General features: G+C 38.4%; 2 protein-coding genes across 6 annotated transcripts in view; both read left to right on the forward strand.

Moving 5' to 3' along the window:
• The first annotated feature begins 215 nt into the window (after positions 1 to 215).
• Positions 216 to 16,308, forward strand: LOC6045136 (spidroin-2). Of its 2 annotated transcripts, none has more exons than XM_038265555.1 (5): positions 216 to 377; positions 704 to 854; positions 3,576 to 4,853; positions 4,929 to 5,074; positions 12,868 to 16,308. In XM_038265555.1, exons 2-5 carry the CDS (start codon positions 769 to 771, stop codon positions 12,894 to 12,896), a joined length of 1,539 nt encoding a protein of 512 aa, XP_038121483.1. In that variant the 5' UTR covers positions 216 to 377; positions 704 to 768; the 3' UTR covers positions 12,897 to 16,308. The 2 variants fall into 2 exon arrangements, with proteins under 2 accessions (XP_038121483.1, XP_001862516.2); XM_001862481.2 differs by lacking the exon at positions 12,868 to 16,308 and adding an exon at positions 5,398 to 6,304.
• A 1,419-nt stretch (positions 16,309 to 17,727) lies between these two features.
• Positions 17,728 to 18,457, forward strand: part of LOC6051495 (extracellular sulfatase SULF-1 homolog) — a 107,125-nt gene continuing 106,395 nt past the window's right edge. For 2 of the 4 annotated variants that reach the window (XM_038259756.1, XM_038259759.1), the window contains exon 1: positions 17,767 to 18,062. The gene's annotated coding sequence lies outside the window, so the exon portion shown is untranslated. Of the gene's footprint in view, positions 18,063 to 18,457 lie in introns of all 4 variants that reach the window. The other 2 variants (XM_038259758.1, XM_038259757.1) reach the window with 2 other exon arrangements.

Here is an 18,457-nt window from a genome sequence, read left to right on the forward strand (position 1 = left end):
CCCACTTAATATTATTATCTACCAATACTACCCCACAAGCATTTGTTACTCACCTTTCGCGTACCTATTTTCGGCAACGGTTACCAATCGCAATCCAGCCATTTTGCTTCTGCTGCCTGGCGCTGCTCTCCATCCCGCTCCTTCCTTCACGCTTCGTATACCTCCGTCTCGCTTGCTCATACTTTTGAGGCAGCCCACCTCTGCCTGTGGCCTGCCTGGGTTTCGATTAGGCAGCTCAAAAGTGAAAAAGTCTTACCAAGAAAAAGTCGTCCATCTTCGTGTCGGTGCGTGAATTTGGTGAAATTTCCACCCTAGAAAAGTGACCGCGAGTGACCAAAGTGGTGTCAGTTTGCTGGGCGAGCTTTGCTGTGCACGAGGTGAGTCGAATTGGGGCGGTTTGCGTTGCGGTGGGGTGGATTTTATGAATTTCAAAAAGTTCGTGTTTCGTGAAAAGTGTCCCCTGCTGTCGACGATCGAAGTAGCCTCGCCGGGAAGATGGCTGCGCGGCGTTGGTTTCGGGAGCGCTCACACACACGCACACAATGTAGGCGAACGAGCGCGCGCGCGATGAGGGAGAGAACACGCAAGTCTGTTGTCTCGCTCTAGCGCAAGCGGTGTTTTTGTTCCTCAAGTGTGTGTGAGAGCTGATGCATTTTTTGAGGTTATGAGGTTGACGTCCATTTCTCTTTTGTTCTCATTACAGGAAGCACAATTGGGTGGTGAATTTTGATTAAACCGGAAGTGAAGAACTAAAAGAAGCTACACAAAATGGATATGTCTGGTCCACCACGTGGGGGGTTCCGGGGAGGACGGGGTGGTCCACCCCGAAGCGGCGGATTCGGCGACCGGGGACGGTAAGTTTTTTGTTATAACTGTTTTGTGTGTGTGTGTGTCGTCTGTAGTGTGTAAAAGAGCGAGAGCGAGACAGAGAGAGAAAGAGAGCAAGTGGTGAAGTAGTGGTGGTCAGTTTTGGTTGCGTTGCCGCGGCGGTTGCTGAACGAAGAAGGGGCCGAGGGGTGATTCGTGAAGGTTTTTTGGGAGGGTGATGTTATTGTTGACATCTCGTGGTTAGAGTTCTGCGCCGTGCGATGTCAGACATGAATTTTAATAATATTATGTATTTGAAATACAGAGCGGATTCGCTACTTGGAATGGAACTGCATTAGTATTACCATCTCCGAACTCGCTAATTGAAATTACTGACAGCTGTCAAAAGCTTGAAACCACGTGCTCGGAAATCGTCAAACAATAGAGTTAAAACTTCTTTTAATTTTTCCGCCATTTTGGTTGCCATCTTCGATTTAAAAAATCCAAATCACTTCAGAGCAGTTAAGGGGTCCTTAACCTCGACAACCAAAACTAAGACAATGAATTTTTATTTCGTGATTCAATCGAGAAATTAAAAGTGAGAGTGTGTGCAACATGGAGTTTAACTTTCTGTGCAATTGCTGTGAAGGTTTCCATGTTACTTCGAAAAGTTTAACTCCATGTTGCACGCACACGCTCTCACTTTTAATTTCTTGATAGAAGTTTTGCAGCAAAGCTAAAGGTCACACGTCGCCGGTTATGAACAAGTAGCGTAAACTTATGATTTTTTGAAAAATATTTTTTTAACCTTCAAAATCAACATTTTTCCAAAACTTTTGCTGGATTCGGATAAAAGGCTAGTATGCAGATCGGAAGGAAAGGGGTCAAGAAACAGCTTTACGAACAGCAGAACAAAGGAGAGGGAGCGATTTCTTGGGGCTTTTCTCCACCCTCTCTGACTTGCTTGCGCTACCGCTGCTGCCCATTTGATTTTTTTCTTGACCGGTTCCTTCCGAAGTGCGTATACCACTAAAAAAAATTCCAAAATTTTCGTGTACAACTTCCCAATTTTTTTTTTTGATTTCCTGTGAGAAAACTGCAAATTAAAAAACGATATTAATAAAAATGGTTGAAAATACGTGAACATAGATATAAACGGGGAGTTAAATTTGTAGTGTTCCAAAACATGTTTTTTTTTTATTCAAAAAAGTTCACAAATTCTTGCGCGCCCAAAATTTGATGCTCATTATTTTAAAGCAAAAATAAATAACCATCTTTTGCAATCAGTTTCATTAAGATTGATGCAGGGAATCATAAAAAATAATCGATTTTGTTCTTGAACCCGGCAAAAAGGCATATGATTTTTGGCAAGTAACGTCACTAGTGGCGCCGCCTACATTTGAAACACATTTTTATTGCAAGATTTGACTATCCGAAGTAAAAATTTCTAAGGCCTTCGAGAAATCGAGTCTGGATCGATTTTTTAAATCTTTACCTAATGAAAGAACGCTCTCTAATGTGTAAAACAATGTAAATGGGCCAATGTGAATTTGTTAACAATACGAGTATGCTGCTCACTCTTAAAGGATGTATCAGACTATGACAAACAAACTCGCATACTAACTTTTTGACAGTTTGGCAGTTTGTCTTCGTTTATTCTGCAGAAACGTCAGCTTGCATACATTTGGCTTTGTTTGCGAGTTTGCCGCAAATAAGTTTACGAGTTTGGAAAACTATCAATAGAAAAAACGGCGAGTTTGTTTGCCATAGTCTATAACCTCCTTAACACTAACTTGCTGTCAGGGACAAATTTCTCGATCATGACGTTTATTGTCTTTTGCAAGCAGAACATAACCAAACTATTCGGCACCCTCAGCAAACGTCATATCATTACAAATTGCTGCCGGATCTTTTTTTTCGGATCGCTCCCGGAAAAGATCCGGCAGCAATTTTGTATGATATGACGGTTGCGGAGGGTACCAAAAAAAGGTAAACAAATGACTTCGTGCATCGGTCAGTAACCGTATTCTTCTTTTATTTCCCTTTACTTGTGTCTTCTTGAATGAATTTCATAATTCCAGTTTGATATTTAATCAATTTTGATTGTAATTTGCCAAATGTGTTTTCGCTCAGATTTCATTGTATTTACTCAAATATGAGTTAAGTTTCTAAAATTTATGGACATAATTTCGAAAACTCTCGAAAGTAGAGAGATTTGGTCTCGTCCGATTTTCGCTGTCAGTGAGTGCTCAAGAAGGTATCACATTACATCAAACTTTGTTTTAGAACAAACATATTTCGATTTCGGTAGTTTTCTAGCGAATAACTTTGCGATTAAGTGAATTATATCTAGTATTTAATTTATTTCGAAACTTTTTAGATCTGAAAATCTTGATATTAGTGATGCATGCCGCGAATTAAAATAAAGATTCTGTAAAATCCTTAATTACCAAACAAAGACGATATCAAGCTTTGCACGAAGTTATTCCTGCCTAAATTCTACTCAAACTTTGGGTTAATTTAGGCGAAATTTGACGAATGGCCAGGCCCACCACGTGCAGTTTACCGCTGAGACGATTCATCGAGTCAGTTTTTTATTCTTGCAATTGTATTCTTTTATCTATCTTTAGTTTGAGGTGGCGTATTGTTTATTGGCAAATGATTACACCACAGTAATTGTAGCAGAGTAGTGTGAAGCTTATACTAACGTTCGTTCCCATTTTTCCCTTTTCCTATTTTCGCGTCGATTTATGTGTCACACCGAATAGCGGTCGCGGTGGTCGTGGAGGTCCCGGCATGGGTCGGATGATGGGTGGCCCGCCAATGATGCGTGGTCGCGGGGGCGGTGGCATGATGCGGTCCGGACCGCCCCGTGGCATGGGAGGTGGGGGTCCGATGCGCAGTGGACCGTCAATGTCCCGGCCGTACGGAAGCCGCCCGCCGCTAGGTCCCCGCAGCAGCTATCCGCCGTCTGTTTCGAACGGTTCCAACGGGTCTGCTCCGCCCCCTCCGTCGTCCACCACTGAAAACGGTAATGATCTCAAAACGGCCGATACCACTTCGGCGGCCAAACCGGTCGCTGCGACGACCGGGGATAGTACTCCGACTTCGTCGGCACCGCCCGGGGCACCAAAACCGGCCACCACTTCGTCACAGGTCCCTAGCTCGGAGTCGGGTCGGGGTTCTCCACCGCAACCAATTAAAACGGCTGATTCTAGCAGCTTGTCACACTCGCGTGATTCGCACGAACCGTCCGGCGGTGGCAGTTCCTACCATTCGTCGTCGTCACGTGGCTACGGAGGTCCCCGTGGAGACCGTGGAGGATACATGCCACGGGGCATGGGACGAGGACGTGGTGGATATCGAGGCGGCGGCGGCGGTGGCTATCGTGGGGAAAATTCGTACGACGCGCCTCGTCCGTTCCGCGGAGGTTCCCGAGGTGGTGGCCGCGGAAGCTACGGCGGAGGTGGACCAGGAGGTTACGGCGGTGGACCGGGAGGGTATGGCGGTGGATCAAGCTACAACAGTGGCGGATACAACAACGGACCGCCTCCCTCGTATCATCAGATGGGCGGTTACCAGGGCGGTGGCGGCTACAACCAAGGACCGCCTCCTCGGCAGCAGTTTGACACACGACAACCGTCCAACACAACCACGGTGACACCGATCAAGCGCGGAGGAATGCCCGGTGGTCCACCCGGGCCCAAGCGGGGTCGCTACGACTCGGGTCCGCCGAGCCGAGCGTTGCCACCGAAGAGCATGCCGCCACATCACGGTGCTCCGGCTCCGGTGTCCTCGTACAATGCACCACCCGCGATGGCCCCCCACGGAGGCTACCCGGAACATAGTCATCCTCCGGCCAGCATGGACCAGTACGGATCGCACGGAGCGGCCCCAGCCGGTGGTAGCTACGGAGCCGGTGCTGGTGCGCCTCAGGGAGGTTACGGCGCCAACGGGTACAGCCAAAGCGGGTACGGAAGTGCCGCTGTTCCGGCCACAGGTTACGCCACCGGTACGGAGTACGATGCCAGTCACTACGACTACAGGTAATGAGCGCGCTTTGACCGACGACCTTTGAAGGCGTTTCTAACTCTTCCACTATTCGACCTCTTCTATCTTAGTGCCGGAACGTACGACACCCGGTATCAGGCCGGATACTCGCAAGACTACAGCCAGTCTTACGGCGCGACCACCGAGTACAGTGCAGTCCCAGCGGAAACCTACCCCAGCCAACAGTATGACGAACGGTCGGCGTATTCCGGCTACGGTGAGTACCATTGAGTTCTTTCTTTTTGAACAGTATTTTGTTTTTCTTCTATGCTATTCTTGACATTTTCTGTTCCAATTATGCAAAACTATAAAAGAGGTCAAACTGTTACCAGCAAAGATCTGCAAATCAGACTAAAAAAAAAAAAGAAAAAACGAAACCTCAAAGTTCCTTCCGTTATTAGCGTATTATTTTTATTGTTTAAACTATTATTTAAACCGACTATCCATAGAGAATAAGCTAATCCACAGATTGCACCCAGCAACGCCCACAGCGGCCTAAACACTCTTGATAACCTATTCCCATTTCGAATATCCTTATAGACACGCAAGCCTACTCGCAGGGCTATGCAAAGACCGATCAGTACGCTCATGGTGGTTATTACTAAAGCAAGAGAATGAGAACTCTCCAAATAAATACAAATCACAATGATTGAGAGACAAAAGGTAAAGAAAACAAACAAAAAGAGAGAGCAAACGCAAAAGTGTGTGATTGTGTGTGGAATGCGACTAAGCGCGAAAACGCAGCAACTTACGATAAGCGCAAAAAAAAAAAATCTGAGACAACTGAGCATCTCAACGGCAACGGAAAGAAAATACCAAACAAATCAGAAAAAAAAAAACAAAAACAAAATGGCACCAGTTTTTGATGAAGGGGGGCGAAAATGACGCGGAAAACGCAGCGCAGCGATCCCGACAGCGGAAGAAACGCAACTTCTACACACACAGAGAGTGTCGTCAGCACGTGCAGATTTAGGGTTCTAGGGAAGACGCGTTTTTTTTAAATTGAAAAAAAAGTTCGTTTTCAAAGCAAAAGTCTTAGCTCTTAGTGATAAACGTCAAATTTTCTTTTTTTTTAACTATTAACTGAATTGAAAATCTTGGTAGTAATCTTTGCATACAATATTGCAACAACTTTAAACTTGTTTTTTTTATAGAATTGTACCATAGCAAGACAGAATTATGGAGCAAATAAAAGTGGTAAAATAAACAAATAAAAACCAAGCAAGTAAAATGCAGTGAAATAAAGTTCTAGGCGTAGTGTAAACATAGGTGTCTGCAGAAGTGTGTAGCTGACCAATATTCTTATTCAATATTACTATATTCCCATCAAAAAACAAAAAAAAAATAATAAAAAAACAAGCCCAGAAATAAACATCCAACTACAATTGAATCTGTGTACTACAATTCCCGCTTCCGCCGCAGTTCATTGCCATTCAGAAAAGAAAAAGAAAATCCCAACAAAAAAGAAACAAACACAATCCACAACACACAGAGCGTCGTGTCAACATTTTAGTTTATTTTTTACATTTAATTTAACTCCCGTAAAAATCTTCCAATTACTCCGGTTTTTTTTCATTTCTATCTTATTCGACTCTAATGAAAATACAAAAAAAAATCATGCTTTACTACGTCTTATCAACAGACAAATCTAGCCGGCTCAAGGTTCTCTCTCGTATGGGGTTGTGCACTGTCGGGTTTATTGTTTGATTAGCTCTTTAGTTAATTTTTTTTAAAGCAAACCAGTAATGATAACTGAAACGAAAAACCACATGCAGCTGTACTGTCTTCTAATTGCATTGAGAAAAATTCCTACGACTGAAATTTAAAACAAAAGATTACGATTCCTAGAAAATATTTCTAAAAAAAAAGAATACTTGTAATTGCCGAGACCGATGCAAACTGTGTCTCGATCCGAGACTCTCGAATGAAAGGATGTGAAATAATATAAACATAGTTAAAACTAACGCTAAACTTCAGCGATATTTAAAAGCCAAGAGAGTATAAGAAAAAAAAACCCTAAAACCTACTTGTGGATGAAACAAAAAAAAGTCAAAATAGTTATGCCGTAGACAGAATCAGAGCGGCGTTAAGTAACTCTTAATAGGGAGTCCGGTCGATGTGAATTTAACTTAACGAACATTCGCCTTTACGCCCATCAAAACTTGGCAAAGCTGCGAAGTTTAAGTAATCGTTGCCAGACCTTGACTTCTAGGTACTTGAAGTTCACATCTGTGTTTGGGAAGTGCAGTTTCGATGGAAAATGTATGGCACTTTAGGTACTTGAAGTTACCCTCCGTGTTAGAGAAACGCGCATTTGGTATTGATTTTTTCAACGTTATATAACGTCAAAACATCTTGAATTAGGATGTAAAAATCGATTACAGAGGGTTCTATCTGATTGGACCATGGGTGTTTTCGTTCCCAGCGGTAAAATATCAACTGAATTTTTCGCGTGTGACATGATTTCATGATGTGGCGGTCGGTAATAACATCAATACCAATTTTTGTTATTGTGACTATCGGTTTTGTTATGCCCAATAACAGACAAATGGACTGAAAATAACAAAGAAATAACAATAACATCAATCATCATCAAACATCAATATCATACCTGCTAACCATTTGCTATTTCAATGTCAAAACTTGTAATTTTCTTGATATTCTAAGTATATTTTTATGTGATTTAGATATCAATCTTAAAAAAACTTGCTTTTTGTTATTAGGAGTTCATTCTTCCCTGCATGCGATGCTGAATGTTGTATCCCTAAAGTTGGAATGCCATAAAATGTAAAAATAAATCACTTTTAAAAAAGTTTGAAACTATTTTTTTTTAAGTTTTCGGGTTGGTTTTCGTTCGCTTTTTTCTTCAAGACAAAAAAAAATCAACAGTTTAAAAATAGAGGTTTTTACAATGGTTCAATAAACCACTTTTTGTTTTTTAAAGTGTTTGTGAATACCTCTCACAAAAAGTAGATTTCAAGCGCTACAGTGATAATTTAGTTGATTGGATATATAGTTGCATGTACCCTAATAAATCAGCGTATAGTGAACTATACCACAAATAGTTTGCACTATACGGGAAATTAGTTGTTAGGTACACCGATTTTATTAGGGTAACCATCACAAATTAGCGCGATTTAACGAAACAAGGTACAGTAGGGAGCGTTCTTTTATTACGTAACGCAAAATTTGGGATTTCTGACCCCTTTGTAACAAATCGTAACAGATGAGCGATACACCCTACCCCCACTGTAACGCGTAACACAGGGTCTTTTTGCAAATTTTTATAATTGTTTATATAAAAATTTTGCGTTACATAATTTTTGATCACACCCGAGACGCAGCCACCCCCTCCCCATTTTAATTGATAAGTAATAAAAGAACGCTCACGTAGTTGTTCGGTAACTAGGCGTTGTTGAACTGGGCGCTAGATAACTGGGCCGAAGCCCAGTTAAAAAGCAGACAAACGTCAAAAAACTTAAACAAACCGAAATGACCGAGGGGTTAATGGATGCAAAAATCATGTTCAATAATTAAAAATAACTTTTATTTAATTTCAAGTCAAAATTAAAGAAATATGAAAAGTAAGCATTGTAAATAAATTTGAGACTTTGTTATATTTATATTTCATCAGAAAAATATTTTGCAAAGGTGGTCCCCTCCTTATTTTTCGTTCAGCCCAGTTAGCGAACAAGTACTGTATTGCAAATATTAGTCGTGATCGATAACGCTTGCAAGGTCACCCGCGACAAATAACAACTAACAAAAAAATACGTCAAATATGTGATTTTTGACAAGCTTACCAGCAGTCTGGGGTGTTCAAAATATGTGAAGGCCTCAAATTATTTTTTAATCAGTTCGACATTAACTTTAGTAGAATACGCCCAAGAATGAGAAGGTTTCAAGTAATGCCATTACGAACAGCAGAGAAGCTTCCGGAAATGTTAAATTTCAGTAATAACTTTTCAAAAAGTCGTAACCTTGGATGGAAACAAACAGCCACTTCCTCTAGTGACAGTTCACGATGAGTATGAGAATAGCCTGATTATTAACAACCAAGGTTTAATCTACTGAAAATTTACTCTAGATTTCGTTAAATACCCTACAAATTAACCTAAATAATTTTACAGTGAACAATTTAAGTAATTTATTGGGATCTAACCTTTCCTGTTCTAACCTTAAAAAGATTGACCACAAATTAAAAATTTCCAAAAACAAAAATTACGATCAACAAACGATTTTCGTGTAAATTTATTGTACGTGGAATGCAAACTGTCAAACTAAGGTTAAACCATACGGTAAATAACAGAGACTAATGAAAGTAGAAAGTACTGGAAATAACATATACTTTTGAATAAACATTTCTCGGAATTCAAGCATAGAAACAAAAACAGATTAGAGAAATAATTCATATGAAAAAAAAAAGAATAAATGCTGTGAAAAACGATTTTTAGTGAATCAAATTTTTTATAGCAATTAGTGCCTTTCTCAAAAGTATTTAAACATCAACAATTTAAAACGGCAAAAAATTATTCTTCCGCAACGGTACGTAATCAATAAAGTTACACCCAAAACTGGCAGCGCTAGTCCGAGAGAATGATGGTCTCGAGTCGAGAGAATAGTGGTACCATTCACGGACGCAGAGAACACAGCTCGAGATGGGCGATAGAACTATTCTCTCGAGGTTCATTTGCAAAAAAGTTCATCCGTCAAACAAAAAACCAAAAGTGTCGACAACGGGAATCGAACCAGAGACCTTTGACAAACCAATCCAATGACTTAGCTGCCTCGGCCACCACAGTTTGGTGACCAAGGAGAAGTCAGAAGTCGATGTATGACACTTGTTGGAGATTTATTGATTCAACTAACGAATGAACTCATTTGTTATGATGGTGTGAGTTGGTACCATTATTCTATCGATTTTGGCACTGAGTCCTCAATAAATTTTGAGAGAACGATTATCTCGACTCTGAATTTTGGGTGTACGCTTTGTATTCCTTCGATTACAGAGAAACCTCTTTTTACGCGGTGGCGTTACGTTTTTTATTTCGTCGATTACTCTAAAACCATCCAATATTTTTGCAAGCTTCAAAAAGCGTTTTGTAGATCTGAACAAAAGTTACAAATTGCTTTTAAAAGATTGGAAAAATGTTACATCGTTCCAGAGACTTCTACAATTTTAAAAAAAAAAACGTAACTCACCGCGTGAAAAGAGGTTTCACTGTACTCTAAAATGACATAACATTTTTGCAATATTTTTGAAGCAATTTGTTCGTCTTGTTCCAATATTATTTCGTTTTAGAGAAATCGAAGAAATACAAAGCGTTACGCCTGCGTACTATCCGAGGTTTAACTGTATCTTCGTTTATTTGTTTGACAGTCAAAAAAAAATCATCGAAGGCAATTTCAAACGACTATAAAATTTTATTTCCGATTAGACTTCAGTGGAAGCAAATCAGTTGCAAATCATTGGTAGAAAAAAAGCTACGTTAAAAGGTAGAAGAGCTGAGAATAAGAACAGGTAATCAACTGGTTAATATAACAAAGGGTTCCTTCAGGTATTACGTAACACACGATTTGGATTTTGTTTTATCTAAAAATGGAAATTGATAAAATAACTGAAGTTTATTTAAACTTGCCGATATTGATTTGAAATTAATCATCAATAAAAATTAAACTTCTACACAAAACAATAATCATAAATGAAAATCCTACTACATCGTTAATTTTCAAGAACATTTCTGGAACAGGAAGAAGAAAAGTTCAAATTGGATTTCGAATACTTTATATGCATTATAAACGTTTTACAAATGATATCAGAATATTGTAACGTCAGCAATTGACTACTCGTATTGCTTGTTATTTAAAATATATATTTATAATCTAAAATCAACATTTCCAAAATAATCCTAATGACACCGTTACAGTGTCTGTAGCTGTTGAGTCGAAAAGTGATTATAATTCATAAAAGTGAAGAAAGAACCGGCATCAATTTCTTCTCTGCTTCCACAACCCTGCTAGTAATTTTCTGATTTATTTGTAGTGGCTGACAAAACACGTGTTCTTAACAAAGCAAAATGGCGGTTATCTATGGCATTCGAATTATCTGATGAATAGTTCCGTGCAATTCCGTTTTTGGCAACATAAATTTATTTTTAATTTCCTTGCTATTACAAAAATAAATATGATGTTAGTAATCGTTAGAAGAAAAAATACTACTGAGCTTCTGTGCAACCAATTCAGTTAAGCCAACACAATGATTTTTAAGGAATAAAATAATAGTCAGTCAAGTTGCCAGAAGCAAAATAATACTGTACAATGACGATACCATTATTTATGAAACTTTTATTAGCCTGCATTTGCACAAATTTTGGTTATTATCTCCAAAACAATCTGTCGATGACAATTCTCCTATAAAAAAAAGAAAACAAAACTGTGCTACACTAATATAGGTAAGAAAGGTTACTGAAATACAAATGCAGTAAAAATGCATCAACACTATTTATCTCAGTCGATGTGGCTATTTTGTGTATCTTTCAATTGCAGCATAATCAATAAAACGGATCACACATCACACGATAATTTGCTAACAACCGGAATGTTCGAAAGAGTTTAGTAAAGTGATACACAAAAGGTAACTATTTCCTTACATTTTATCGGCAAGCTGGCAAGTGATACTTTGTAGAAATGGGAATGTTTTAATGGACAACACGGAATGTCGTCAAACGGTTATGTGAAACTCAAGTCAATCTAAAAAATCTAAAAAAAAAACAGTTGTATCGGGCTAGAAAAAAATGTGCACTATTTCAAAATGGCTGACAGTGATCCAGGTAACGATAGTTGTATCTGGGCAAAACAAAAATCAAAACCACGCGGTGATTTGCATCAGGAGGAAAAGAAAACGGAAAGAAATGCATAAATAAAACTCCCGCCAAAAATGCGCTATCTTCCAGTTTAACGAGGATGTCAAAGAAAGAGGAATTAGCCGGCAGTCTGAAGTTTCGTTAAAATTTGCTGAATTGACGCGGTGTTTACCAATACAAGTGCAGGCAGAATATGTTTGGTTTATTGACCGTTTTTATGTTCAAACAGGGTCTTTTTAACAAGCAAGGATGGAAAATGTGGCCTTTCAAAAAGGTTTTAGAAATAATTATTTCATTTTAAAAGGTAGAACAATTCAACCAGGTACAGCGGACTTCTGTAACGGCAAAAAATAACTACCCCTTGGTGAACCGAACATAATTTTCCCTGACAGGCAGTCGTGCGCAGTCCTACGATAGGTAGCTTGTATTGGTGTTGTGTGCGGGTTTGCTGAATGCCGAGTCACCAATATAAACCTCACTCGCTTTCGTATTCAGCATCATTCAATCAAGCACAGTGACTCAGTAAGCATCGCAGCACCTCAGTAGAAGCAAATTCCAACCTCGGTTAGTTCGTGCTATAGGCGGTGGCTCCAAAATTCTTGTTCAGTTTAACAGTGCAAAAGTGGAGAAAAGATTGTCAGATTATGTAATCCTTGAAATTACTAGTAAAAACTAGCAAGATTCATTAAACTCCTGTGAAGAAGAAAAAGTGAATACAATCGTGCATGCTGAAAAATGTCTGCCAATCACTAAACACTGTGAACAGCAGCCAGCAACTATCAAAGTTTGGCAAATTAACGTCATCAGAATCAGTAAATCGATTGAAAACCGTACAAAAACTTGCAAAATCAAACAGGAAACGTCTTGAAAGTTCCATGCCACGCTGTTTTTGAACACGGCAAAGATGGCTGCCGTACGCCATTGCCTCTTCGCAGAAAGTTCATGTGCCAAACGAAGAAACATTTCGACAATTCGAAGAATAGGTAAATACACATCTCAAGGCTAGCTGTTTTCCAGAAAAGGTGTACAAAAAACTATCAGCCCAACAGTTCGTCAGCCATTTTGAAAAAAATAACCTCAAACATTTTCCAAAAGTCATCCACCCATTTCTAACCTTTCATTCTCCATTTTTCCTCTCTTCGTACAGCTTTGATAGTGTCTGCAGCAGCCGGCTAAACAGATTTCTTCCGGATGGCAAATTTACGCTCGAAAGAGCCGGTGACGGATAACGAGCCTGCATAGTATCGGAGTTTAACCTCACAAATACCAACGGAGCAGTCAGCAGATGCCGGTAAAATACGACACCGATACACTGGGTGTAAGTGGTGAGTTGCCGGCTAGACAGATTTGCCGAGCAAGCCGCCCAAGTCTGCGTCTTAATCGTCTTCTAGAGTTGTCTTTCGGAAATGACTTTTTGTGTCTCTTCAAAACTAGGTCGTTTTAGAATATTTGCGTTAGCAAGACAAACCACTGAAATTTCGGATATGTTTTAGAAATTCGTTTTTTGCAACAGTTAAACAGTCTCGACAAATGACTCTACGTGTCTCTTCAAAACTAGGTCGTTTTAGAATATTTGAGTTAGCAAGACAAACCACTGAAATTTCGGATATGTTTTAGAAATTCGTTTTTTGCAAATGTCTAGCAGTCTAAACAAATGTGTTGGTGTGTCTCTTCAAAACTAGGTCGTTTTAGAATATTTGCGATAGCAAGACAAACCACTGAAATTTCGGATATGTTTTAGAAATTCGTTTTTTGCAAATGTCTAGCAGTCTAAACAAATGTGTAGGCGTGTCTCTTCAAAACTAGGTCGTTTTAGAATATTTGCGATAGCAAGACAAACCACTGAAATTTCGGATATGTTTTAGAAATTCGTTTTTTGCAAATGTCTAGCAGTCTAAACAAATGTGTAGGCGTGTCTCTTCAAAACTAGGTCGTTTTAGAATATTTGCGATACCAAGACAAACCACTGAAATTTCGGATATGTTTTAGAAATTCGTTTTTTGACAAGCCAACTAGACTAAAATCAGGCCAGCCACTGGAATTTCGAAGAAATTCTATAGTTTATCCTAGTTTACATTCAAAATAATGACGAACACATGTTGTGGTGATTTTGTGTGCCTCTTCAAAACTAGGTCGTTTTAGAATATTTAGGTCTGAACGCATGGTTTTACGTGCCTCTTCAAAACTAGGTCGTTTTAGAATATTTAAGTAAAAAGATCGAGCAACCACTTAAATTTCGAAGAAATTCTATAGTTTATCCTATTTAACTCTTTGTTTTATAAACCAACCACTTTTATTTCGGATATGTTTTAGAAATTCGTTTTTTACGATATCATCTACGGCTTTACAAGTGTCTTGAACTCATGATACAACCACTTTGATTTCGGATATGTTTTAGAAATTCGTTTTTTACGAATTCATAAATATTAAACTGAGCTTTTTGTGTCTCTTCAAAACTAGGTCGTTTTAGAATATTTACGAAAACAAACACAACAAGAAGTGATCTTTTGTGTCTCTTCAAAACTAGGTCGTTTTAGAATATTTACGAAAACAAACACAACAAGAAGTGATCTTTTGTGTCTCTTCAAAACTAGGTCGTTTTAGAATATTTACGAATTGAACTCAAGATACAACCACTATGATTTCGGATATGTTTTAGAAATTCGTTTTTTACGAACAACAAACATGGAACTGAGCTTTTGTGTCTCTTCAAAACTAGGTCGTTTTAGAATATTTACGAATTGAAATTAAGATACAATCACTATTATTTCGGATATGTTTTAGAAATTCGTTTTTTACGAACAAACAAGCCATGAACTGAGCTTTTGTGTCTCTTCAAAACTAGGTCGTTTTAGAATATTTACGGAAACAAACACATCAAGAAGTGATCTTTTGTGTCTCTTCAAAACTAGGTCGTTTTAGAATATTTACTAATTCAAATCAAGATGCAACCACTTTGATTTCGGATATGTTTTAGAAATTCGTTTTTTACGAACAACAAATATGTTACTGAGCTTTTTGTGTCTCTTCAAAACTAGGTCGTTTTAGAATATTTACGAAAACAAACACATCATGATATGATCTTGTGTGTCTCTTCAAAACTAGGTCGTTTTAGAATATTTACGAATTGAACTCATGATACAACCACTTTGATTTCGGATATGTTTTAGAAATTCGTTTTTTACGAACAACAAACATGCAACTGAGCTTTTTGTGTCTCTTCAAAACTAGGTCGTTTTAGAATATTTACGAAAACAAACACATCATGATATGATCTTTTGTGTCTCTTCAAAACTAGGTCGTTTTAGAATATTTACGAATTGAAATTAAGATAGAACCACTATTATTTCGGATATGTTTTAGAAATTCGTTTTTTACGAACAAATAAACATAGAACTGAGCTTTTGTGTCTCTTCAAAACTAGGTCGTTTTAGAATATTTAAGTAAACAAACACAACAAGAAGTGATCTTTTGTGTCTCTTCAAAACTAGGTCGTTTTAGAATATTTACGAATTGAACTCAAGATACAACCACTTTTATTTCGGATATGTTTTAGAAATTCGTTTTTTACGAACAACAAACAAGGAACTGAGCTTTTGTGTCTCTTCAAAACTAGGTCGTTTTAGAATATTTACGAAAACAAACACAACATGCAATGATCTTTTGTGTCTCTTCAAAACTAGGTCGTTTTAGAATATTTACGAATTGAACTCAAGATACAACCACTTTTATTTCGGATATGTTTTAGAAATTCGTTTTTTACGAACAACAAACATGGAACTGAGCTTTTGTGTCTCTTCAAAACTAGGTCGTTTTAGAATATTTACGAAAACAAACACAACATGCAATGATCTTTTGTGTCTCTTCAAAACTAGGTCGTTTTAGAATATTTACGAATTGAACTCAAGATACAACCACTTTTATTTCGGATATGTTTTAGAAATTCGTTTTTTACGAACAACAAACATGGAACTGAGCTTTTGTGTCTCTTCAAAACTAGGTCGTTTTAGAATATTTACGAATTGAACTCAAGATACAACCACTTTTATTTCGGATATGTTTTAGAAATTCGTTTTTTACGAACAACAAACATGGAACTGAGCTTTTGTGTCTCTTCAAAACTAGGTCGTTTTAGAATATTTACGAAAACAAACACAACATGCAATGATCTTTTGTGTCTCTTCAAAACTAGGTCGTTTTAGAATATTTACGAATTGAACTCAAGATACAACCACTTTTATTTCGGATATGTTTTAGAAATTCGTTTTTTACGAACAACAAACATGGAACTGAGCTTTTGTGTCTCTTCAAAACTAGGTCGTTTTAGAATATTTACGAAAACAAACACAACATGCAATGATCTTTTGTGTCTCTTCAAAACTAGGTCGTTTTAGAATATTTACGAATTGAACTCAAGATACAACCACTTTTATTTCGGATATGTTTTAGAAATTCGTTTTTTACGAACATACAAGCCTCAAACTGAGCTTTTGTGTCTCTTCAAAACTAGGTCGTTTTAGAATATTTAACAAAATTTGATTCAACCACTATAGTTTCAATAATTTCAATAACTTCTACATCTGCGAAATGAAAACGGACATAGATTCTGTTTGTGTCGGATATGTTTTTAGCTTAAAAAAAAAAAAAAAACACGATCATGTGAGCTTTTGTGTCTCTTCAAAACTAGGTCGTTTTAGAATATTCAACAGACTTAACCACTTTAGTTTCAATAATTTCAATAACTTCTACATCTGCGAAATAAAGAAGAAATAAAAATTCCAAACAGAACAACTGCAGTGTTCAGGAATGAAAGACGTCAACCAAATTGTAATTTCAATAATTTCAATAACTTCTACATCTAAGATTCTAAAGATGATTCAACTACTGAAATTTCGAAGAAATTCTATAGTTTATCCTAGTTTGAGACTTGAAAAAATAACAACCACTGAAGTTTCGAAGAAATTCTATAGTTTATCCTAGTTTACGTCTTACAAGAAAAACCAACTGCTGGAATTTCGAAGAAATTCTATAGTTTATCCTAGTTTGCGTCTTTAAAAGAACAACCAATCACTGAAGTTTCGAAGAAATTCTATAGTTTATCCTAGTTTGCGTCTAAAAACTCAACCAATCACTGAAGTTTCGAAGAAATTCTATAGTTTATCCTAGTTTGCGTCTAAAAACTCAACCAATTACTGGAGTTTCGAAGAAATTCTATAGTTTATCCTATTTAAGATTTAAACTCAACCAATCACTGAAGTTTCGAAGAAATTCTATAGTTTATCCTATTTAAGATAGTCTGACGGGGAATAACATGAACGATATTATTGTAAAGCCAAATAAACAATAAACACTGAGAAAAAAATATAAAAACTTTCAATGGTACAATTATTGAGAAAAATCCCTGAAATTATTCCCAAAGCATTAGGCATCCAAAATATTCCATCTAACTTTGCGACGTTTGCAAATCGTGACGTAACCAAATTTTTCGGCACACTTGGCAAACGTCAAACCAGTACAAACTTACTGCTCAATTTTTTTTCCGGAAAAAAATCAGCAGAAAATTTTACTGGTTTAACGCACTCTGAGTGTACGGAAAAGTTCGGATGGCTTCCAAAAGGACTATAATTCTTCCAGAACCTCCTTTTGACGGATTTGTTACAAAGAATCTCAGTCTTTCATGATTTATTTTGCCAACGCCATCTATGTAAAGCCAGAGTGAATTTAAGCTAACAATTCCATTTCGAAAAAGCTGTTTCGGAAATATTTTAGAAACTCGTTTTTGTAAAATACAGACTGCGTCGACACTCACACTACCCATAATTCACCTAGAATTTCGAAATTACTTTTAAGATTAGGTCCAGCGAAGACTCAAACCTTCTTCTTTTCGAACAATTTGGTTGTTGGACCGGCTATTTCTCTTTTCTTCCTCAGAGAGACGACGTTGAGACCTGGCATCACTGCAGCAAACTCGATGAGCCGCGAGCCGAAGCCGAAACTAGTTTCCTTCGGTTTACCGGTTCTTCTTCCTTGACCGCGGTCGTACTTACTGTGGTGGTCTCCGTCAGTCGTAGTGTGGCAGCGGTCGAGTCAGGTCGGTTTTCCTCGTGGCAGCAGCTTGGCCTGCCTTTAACTTGTACAGAGAGTGCTGGAGATGATAGGTCGTGGACGGGTTGACATGCGGTAGTTCAACATGCTCTCCTCCCGGCTGGTGTTGTTTTGTGGTGATGCAAGTCAACTGTAGAACTGCCAAAGTGAAAATTTAGAGGCAAAACAAAAACAATTATTAGTAGAAAGTGGTGGAATGTTGTGTTCTTCTGTTCGTCGTCTTGTGAGTGCAAATAGGTAAATGCTTACCGTCGATGCTTCCAGTCTTATGATTCCGGGAGGAGTCCAGGCGGAGAAGAGGGAAGATAAAGTGCACGCCTGCCGGTAGAAACGGGGGATTAATCTTCGTGTCGTGGTTCAGTCCGGTGCGCAGCGAATCCTCCGACGACGACGGAGTGCGCTCCGACCGCCGCCGGCCGGTTTTGGCATTTCGGATCTCTTTTTTTTCGTTCCTCCACGCGCTGCCGCTTGTATGCGTGTGTGTAAATATACACAAACTGTACACAAAGTATCTCGGAGACCTTTCGTCAAGTTCTTCCCCGCGCGTTCGTCGGGAGGACGATCTTGGTCGCGGCTTTCCGTATTAGCTTTGAAATGTTTGTACTTACGATTAGGCTTGCTCGTTTGTATCG

Source organism: Culex quinquefasciatus, chromosome 3 (genome assembly GCF_015732765.1).
Source record: "Culex quinquefasciatus strain JHB chromosome 3, VPISU_Cqui_1.0_pri_paternal, whole genome shotgun sequence".
NCBI classification, from domain to species: Eukaryota; Metazoa; Arthropoda; class Insecta; order Diptera; family Culicidae; genus Culex; species Culex quinquefasciatus.

Excerpts from the sequence above, each read along its gene's own strand:
- LOC6045136 (XM_001862481.2), top strand. The coding sequence starts at position 769 with ATGGATATGTCTGGTCCACCACGTGGGGGGTTCCGGGGAGGACGGGGT. Across the intron at positions 855-3,575 it reads GGATTCGGCGACCGGGGACG|CGGTCGCGGTGGTCGTGGAG; the intron begins GTAAGTTTTTTG and ends CACACCGAATAG. Across the intron at positions 5,075-5,397 it reads GTCGGCGTATTCCGGCTACG|ACACGCAAGCCTACTCGCAG; the intron begins GTGAGTACCATT and ends ATATCCTTATAG.